Raw genomic sequence first — 7,754 nt, forward strand, 5'->3', positions numbered from 1 at the left:
TCTGTTAAACTGTATTAGCAAACCTGATTTCTTGCTTCTTTCACTTCTTTCTTCCTTGCAGTTTTCCTTTGGTAGTGACTGATGTATATATATATTATAGCTACTGTATATTTTCACACTCCGGGTTTACACATCAGCCACAGCATCCCTGAGCTCCTGGTCTCTTGTGAACGTCTGTGTTCTTGAATGAGGAGACACGTGACTGATTTGCTATAATCATGTTGTGAAACAATAGAGGGTGTTGAATATTTTCTATCCTGAGTGGCCACAGGAAACGTGCTGTCAGGCTCTGGACGGATCCGAATCCATAATTAACCCCACAGGGTTCTTCACATCCGCCTGTTCCCGCTCCAAACGACTCTGGGATCAAACTTTAAAAAGCTCACGATTCAAGGTCTACGTGTAATTGGTGTAAGTTGACAAGACTACAAGAGCCATTGTGATGGAGTTTCCTGTGTGGCGCTCTTTAAAGCATCGGCATGACGACAGTGTCCCAGCGTGATGATGTCACAATGGGTCTACGCCCAGAGAGAGCTACATTGTTTCTTCGGTTTCCTATGAGGATGAAATCAGGAAACATGTCTTTTTTTTCTGTGAATTTAAACTTTCACTTAAGACTCCTGTGTCTTAAATATTTCTCCTGAATAAAAGGATATATCTCTGAAGGTTGTGGTACAAACGCTCTCAAATGGGTGGAGACAACATTAGCAGGAACATCAACTTCACCTGCACTCTGGATCCCTGTACTGTCGGTTTCCTTTTAGTTTGTGTAGCACACAACCCTTCGCTCTGGTCATAACCATGCCCGCATGAATATTTCCCCAGACATGAACGTCTACACGTTTATGTCTCGTGTGTGCTAATAAAACATTCTGGCTATATTCTAATGCTCAACTAACAATAACAGTGCTCGTATCTCCATTTAACACATTTATTTAGACTGAATCAACTGTTTACAAACAATTGCATTCATGGCAACAGAAGCTTAGAATTTGTCTAAGTGTGTCTCCAGATGGAGCAGTTAGAGTTTGAGGTGAAACCCAGTCCGCCTTTGAGTTTTTCTGGTCTGAATGAAAATAGAACGGCAGGAAGAGGCGGGTAACATCTCAGTCAGCAGAAGGCCGCTGTATATTAGAAATGTGGTCGGTCTCAGACCAGGAGCCACCCGGAGCGGAGGCCTGGAGTGAGAGAGGACACACTTTCATCATGAAAGGGATGTGGTTTGAATGCACGGGGGTAAAGAGACCCAAACTCTCCATCTAAACGCAGATGTGTTGCCTTTAAAGGCAGACTGCTTTGTTATGTAGGAAAGACATTAGCGTTCCTTCACAAACAAGTATATTTATGTCAAGGACTGCTGTATATAAAGAGTAAAGTTAGGGATGGTGGATGAATTGCGTGACTTGTAGTTTAATAAAATCCATCACAACGGTGTAGGCCTGTTGCCAACTGATCTCAGTGTTTATTTATAAAATACAAGCTTTCCCCTGGAGATTACAAAAAAGTGGTAAAGTTAGACTCTTATCTTTTTTGTATTTTATAAATATAGGTAGATCACGATGCTGTGCTCCCTCTTGTGGAGGTATTTTACTAATTGACGTTTGGTTGAAGTTTAACATCGCGTGTCAACAACATAAATACATTTTTTGACAGTGTGATTTGAAAACACGTAATTTGGATTTATATTTTGTGATTCAATCTAATGCTTTACATTTTAAACTCAAGTGTAGCTGGTAATGAACACCGCACGGAGACGCTACATGAACGCTGTTTAAAAGTCCGCAGTGTGTGAAGCGTCCCTGCGGGCTTCCGTAGTGTAGTGGTTATCACGTTCGCCTTAAACATCTGTTTTCTCTGGGGAAAGATTTAATGGATGTGTATTAAGATTTTTGAATAGTTAATAAAAAATATACACGTGGCTCAAAAATCATACCAACAGCATTCGATGGTCTTTTGGTTTGTTCAACACTTCTCATATGAATCGCTTTCTTCACTTTTTTCTGACGTTCTGAATAAAAGCGTCTTGTAAAAGCTTAAATCTGAACTTATACAAAACTTGCAGAAGTGCGCCATACAGAAGTGTTCTGTGCAGAAATAAAAGTTATCCTTTCGCTTCACCCTACATTTCGCTTTTTTTATTGACAGTAACAGTATCAAAACATATACATAAACAAACACTAGGGAGAGTTTACAAAAATAAATGAAAGAAATTACAACGTTTTAAAGTTTTCAGTGCCTTTTGTTTAAAAGAAAATCGAATTGAATCTTCCAGAATTAACATCTGTGTATATGAAATTTTGCTAACAGAAGGATCAAATATATCATAAAAATACAATTGCAAGTATGGCATATTCTTTAACGTTTTTCCAAAACACCAATAGTATATGTTTCCCAAATAAAACAAAATCTCTATCAACGTTTTTAATAATTAAAAAAATCTAAAAATGGTCACTTCATTTCGCATTGAGCGCGTTTCCCCCCGTTGCTACGAGACGTAAATGAGTCCGCCATATTAGACAGGGAGAGACACACATCGTAACCAAGTAACACAATAATAATGTGTAAAATTTGTAAGCGATTTCAACCATCTTGGTTTAACCTCCGAGTGTTTATCTCAGTCACAGTCAGCAGAGCATTGGTTTAGTAGCGCTCAGGACAATCTTGCCCGGTCCAGTATGACGGCGTCTCTTCTCCGTCCCGGTAGGTGGCGGATGTGCAGCACCGGATGAACCGTCATAACACGAAGGCGAAGAAGAGCCGCTCCTTTTCTTGTGCTGTGAAGTTGAAGGAAGCTGGTTTCCAGTCCGTCCGACTCAATCCAGCACCATCCACCCGAACCAGACCGAATCAAAGCCGCCGAGATGACCGAACAGATGACCGTGAGAGGGACCCTAAAGGGACACAGCGGATGGGTGACCCAGATCGCCACTACGCCGCAGTTTCCGGACATGATCTTGTCCGCGTCCAGAGGTATCGGACTGACTGTTGTACCTGTTAGAACACAGCTGTCTGTGTCTCTGCTCGCATATAACCGCACACGGGTGTATGTGGCAAGTACCGTGGTTCCGTGATAATACCGTGGTACCGATGTGTACTTCGGTACTAAAGTCTAAACTTTGGTACTTGGCTAAACGGCTAACGTTACTGTGGTTCACGTCCATATCTAGCACTGGCCTCCTGGAAGAGGGATCAACTAGGATTTCGTGGCCTTCTAGTGTAAATCAACGTTTTGGGTCAAATCGCAATACATATCCATACTATAGTATACTCTTAAGAAGTATGCAGATGTGGTATCAACGTACCCTATAGAGACCATTTTTACGGACGCGCGCGCGCGAGCCTGCACCCGTTAACGTTACCTTCCGGTTTGTGTCTAAAAATTAAACTATTTGTCATCTAATTTATGTTAATATTCATTTGTGTTATTTTACTTAATAACAGTTTTGTAAATAAGTAGTTTGTTGAATTTCGTATTATTGTTTATTTTATTACATAAATAGTTTGTTGGATGGGTTCTGCAGTATTTAAACAAACTGCATGGTACACTGACATCTAGGGGTTGAGCTTGGTATCAGAGTCTATAGTCAAAATGTTGGAGAGACAAGTTTAGCCAAGTAACGGTTTATCTCGGGTTTCTTCTTATATTATAAGAGATAATTTACAGGCGCTCTATTGTTTGTGAATGTGTACCAGAAGTTTATGTTGTAAAGATGAAACCGTCTATGTAATCACAATAGCACGGCTCCCCCCCTCCCCGAATAGCAAAGACATGTGCTACGTCCCAATTCGCCTACTTATACTATAGACTACGTACTATTTTTCGTTACGGGAAAGTATATACATTTTGGTGCGTCCTATGCACCCACTGGGACATACTAATGCGAAACGGAAGTGGCTGTTGTTGCCTAGGCGATACTGTGATCCTTAACTGTCACGAGCATTAAAATACAGCTCTACAAGTATTCATTCATACATTTTTTGTATGTAATGTTTAGGTATACTTAAATTTATTAATTTAGTTGAGCATCTTTTATTTAATTGTATTAATGCAGTGCAGCGTCACCAAACTCCGCCCTCTCACGGTGAGTTGTGGGTAAAATCAGCCGTTAAGTGTTTGGACTTTTCCTGGAGGGCCACAGCTCTGCACAGTTTAGCTCCAACCCTAATCAAACACACCTGATTCAGCTAATCAACATCTTCAGGATTACAAGAAACATCCAAGCAGGTGTGGTTTAGAGCTGGTTGGAGCTAAACTGTGCAGAGCTGTGGCCCTCCAGGAACTGAGTTTGAGACCCATGCAGTATACCATCCGGGTACTATGAGAATACTCATTTCTGCATGATTTGGGACATACTAATTCTATCTTTGAATATTATTTAGGACGGCTTGTATGCCAATTGGGACGCAACTATGGATTTGGAAAATTCCCTGGGCAAAGACCTGAGATCAAAGATGTAGACATACCTGGCAAAACTCACCTAAAAATAAACCAACATTCGTTAGAATAATAACTCGATATGACCACCAAAACAGTGTTGACATCTTTTCAGAATTCCACAAAATGCTTATTTTAGTTTGGTCTGTATATGAGGAGTCCAATTTTTTTTAACATAAAAAATTATTCATAGACAACATCTTAACTACAAGCAGATGTGTTGGTAGTTTGTAAAAGACCCAAGGTCTGTAGTTTTATCGTGATGTCATATAACAATTAAACTGTTTTTGTGTTTCTCTAGATAAGACCATCATCATGTGGAAATTGACCCGTGATGAAACCAACTACGGCATTCCTCAGAGAGCTATGCGTGGACACTCACACTTCGTGAGCGATGTGGTCGTCTCATCTGATGGTCAGTTTGCTCTCTCTGGATCCTGGGACGGCACCCTGCGTCTGTGGGACCTCACCACGTAAGTGAAATGAGTTTTACCGACAATATCGCATAAACAAAACTCATAGCGTCAATAACTTTTTGACTGTTACCTTTTTTTTGTAGTGGAACCACGACCCGCCGTTTTGTGGGACACACCAAAGATGTGTTGAGCGTGGCCTTCTCTGCTGATAACCGTCAGATCGTGTCTGGCTCTAGGGATAAGACCATCAAACTGTGGAACACCTTGGGTGTGTGCAAATACACCATTCAGGTGAGCGCTCCTCTGACATACGGGGGTCATGTTGGTGTTTTAGGTGTCATGTTCATGTTTCTGTGTGTTTTGTTCCTCAGGATGAAAGTCACAGTGAGTGGGTTTCCTGCGTCCGTTTCTCCCCGAACAGCAGTAACCCCATCATCGTCTCCTGTGGTTGGGACAAACTGGTGAAGGTGAGAGACGATTCTCTTTGTGAATTCTACAAACTGGTCATTTGTGGTATACTGTAACTCCTTGGCTATTTTATAGATTTCAATTTCAAACTCAACTAGATTTGAGATGTCTCTTAAGGAAATACTAGCATTCTAAGAGTTTTTGCCAAGACCTCAAGTAACAGCATGAGTCTGATTTCATTGCGATGATGAACTGTCATGTCAAGTGTGTCGTGTCGTGTTTTGTCAGGTGTGGAATCTGGCCAACTGCAAGCTGAAAACTAATCACATCGGACACACCGGTTATGTGAACACTGTGACCGTCTCTCCTGACGGCTCCCTTTGTGCTTCTGGTGGAAAGGTCAGTTTCCTACTTACAGCTCTGATCTGGGGTCCGAGTGGGAAAGAAATTAGGTTCTTGAACTCTGGTTTGTATTCTGGTTGGTATGGATGTGTGATGTTGCCCGTATCTCTGCGTTCAGGATGGACAGGCCATGCTGTGGGATCTGAATGAAGGAAAGCACTTGTACACGCTGGACAGTGGTGATGTCATCAACGCTCTCTGCTTCAGTCCAAACAGATACTGGCTGTGTGCCGCTACCGGGCCCAGCATCAAGATCTGGGTATGAGCTACCCTCTCATCACGTTTCATCCCTGATTTGAATTAAACGCTGTGTGCGTTTCATTGCAATTCAACAGCTTTTTGTAATTCTGTTCTTTATATAAAGTGTTTCCTATTTGTTGCTGTTTGCTTTGATTGAAATCTACTACATGAACGCATGAGTAAAGTTCAGTATATTTATGATGCATAGTAGTAGTGTATCAAAAGATCTCCAGACAGATATATAGATTTAGTTTTGTCTGCACCCTGCCGCGCTGTCACTTCAGCTGTCTCACATGTGTCTCTCTGCAGGATCTGGAGGGAAAGATCATCGTTGATGAGCTCAAACAGGAAGTCATCACAACTAACAGCAAGGCTGAGCCGCCTCAGTGCACGTCTCTGGCCTGGTCCGCTGACGGACAGGTAAGAAGCCCCCCGGGCAAATGTCAGCTTGCGTGTAATGAGGCTTTTTGTCCGCTGGATGGTAAATGTCTGAGTGATTGGTGGAAGACGTGTGTTAGTACAGTAGATAATGTTAAATATAAACTGAATGGACATACAGAACGATCTGTATTAATTATTTATTTGTTTTTCTCAGACTCTCTTTGCTGGTTACACAGACAACCTGATCAGAGTTTGGCAGGTGACCATCGGAACCAGATAAAGTCAGATTTCAAAAGCTGAATGCAATGAACAAAAGTTAAATAAAAAATGATTAAAAAATAAGATGTTCAAATCTTGTGCTGGTTAGTGTTGTTCTTTTCGACGGTTTGGTCATATTTTTTATTAAAGCTAAAGCTATGTTTGACTTTGTGATGATATTTCATGTTTAAGAATGTCCAAATGTGGCCTATAACCAGCAAAAACATTCTTTAGAAAGAAATGCAAGGCTGGATTCTGTGAATCCTGTTGTGTGTGTGTCTGTGTATACCTGTTCTGACTGTTAGTTATCACGAACATGTCGCCAGTTTTCTTTTGGGTCTGTTTATATATTATTGTTCAGTAGTATCACCACACATGGATTTCACATTTAAAAGCCCCAATATTGATATAGATTTTGACGGAATAAACCTAAAGTTTCAACGTGTGAGGTTTTGGACTGTCTTGTTTTCAGTATTGTGAAGTAAGTTAACCTTTCTCTGGACGGCAAACTGGTAAATGATAATGACGTAATACATTAAGGTGAAGTGCTTCTCATAGAAACGTATTAGTTAAACCTTTCAGAGGATTATAAGTGAAGCTGTAAAAAACCTGTTTATCTACAAATAAACATTGTCTTCTCCTTACACATTACATCCTCCCACAGCAAAAATAACGGTGATATAAATCTCAGCGCTGTTAATTTAACGCAGTCTATCTAAAGGACTATTTCTTGAAACTAAGAAGAACTTTACTGCAAATATAACTTTGCACATGCTTAGAAAATACATCTTGTGTGCGCATTCAATATAGAAAACGACTCGAATGTCATATGAGAACATGCCCCGGTTTTATAGAATTACTTACTATGAATGTTTTACATGTCTTTACTGAAAAAAACTTTAACAGACATCTTTAAATATGCCAGTGCCATGTTTTGTATCAAGATGCACACGAGTTATGTTTTCACAAATGAATATTAATAAAAGCGCCGTAAATTAACCAAAGCATAGTCCTGGCTTGGGCAAACCTTGTCTATGAAACCGGGCCTGTATGTTTTAAAATCCATATAAAGAGTCCAGAAGAGTTCTGTTGTTGGTTTAAACAAACCATGTATATATATTATTTTTCGCACTGTTTTTATTTATTTGTTGGACTCAACGCGTGTAATATGCTGCTCGGTCGCGTTTAAGAGCGCTAGCTAGAGCTGCAGCGTT

General features: G+C 40.5%; 1 protein-coding gene across 1 annotated transcript; it reads left to right on the forward strand.

Annotated features, from left to right (window-relative positions):
• Positions 1-2,639: 2,639 nt before the first annotated feature.
• LOC306911065 (small ribosomal subunit protein RACK1-like) lies at positions 2,640-6,985 on the forward strand. The gene is made up of 8 exons (XM_079486096.1): positions 2,640-2,970; positions 4,737-4,908; positions 4,995-5,142; positions 5,223-5,318; positions 5,548-5,658; positions 5,780-5,920; positions 6,211-6,321; positions 6,497-6,985. Exons 1-8 carry the CDS (start codon positions 2,862-2,864, stop codon positions 6,560-6,562), a joined length of 954 nt encoding a protein of 317 aa, XP_079342222.1. The 5' UTR covers positions 2,640-2,861; the 3' UTR covers positions 6,563-6,985.
• The last annotated feature ends 769 nt before the right edge of the window (positions 6,986-7,754 follow it).

The sequence above is a fragment of the Barbatula barbatula genome, assembly GCF_947034865.1.
Source record: "Barbatula barbatula genome assembly, chromosome: 22".
NCBI classification, from domain to species: domain Eukaryota; kingdom Metazoa; phylum Chordata; class Actinopteri; order Cypriniformes; family Nemacheilidae; genus Barbatula; species Barbatula barbatula.

Bases quoted from the DNA above. Each gene is read 5' to 3' on its own strand.
- LOC306911065 (XM_079486096.1), top strand. From the start codon at position 2,862: ATGACCGAACAGATGACCGTGAGAGGGACCCTAAAGGGACACAGCGGA. The intron at 5,319-5,547 runs GTGAGAGACGAT...GTGTTTTGTCAG, and splicing joins GTTGGGACAAACTGGTGAAG to GTGTGGAATCTGGCCAACTG. The intron at 5,659-5,779 runs GTCAGTTTCCTA...CTCTGCGTTCAG, and splicing joins TTTGTGCTTCTGGTGGAAAG to GATGGACAGGCCATGCTGTG.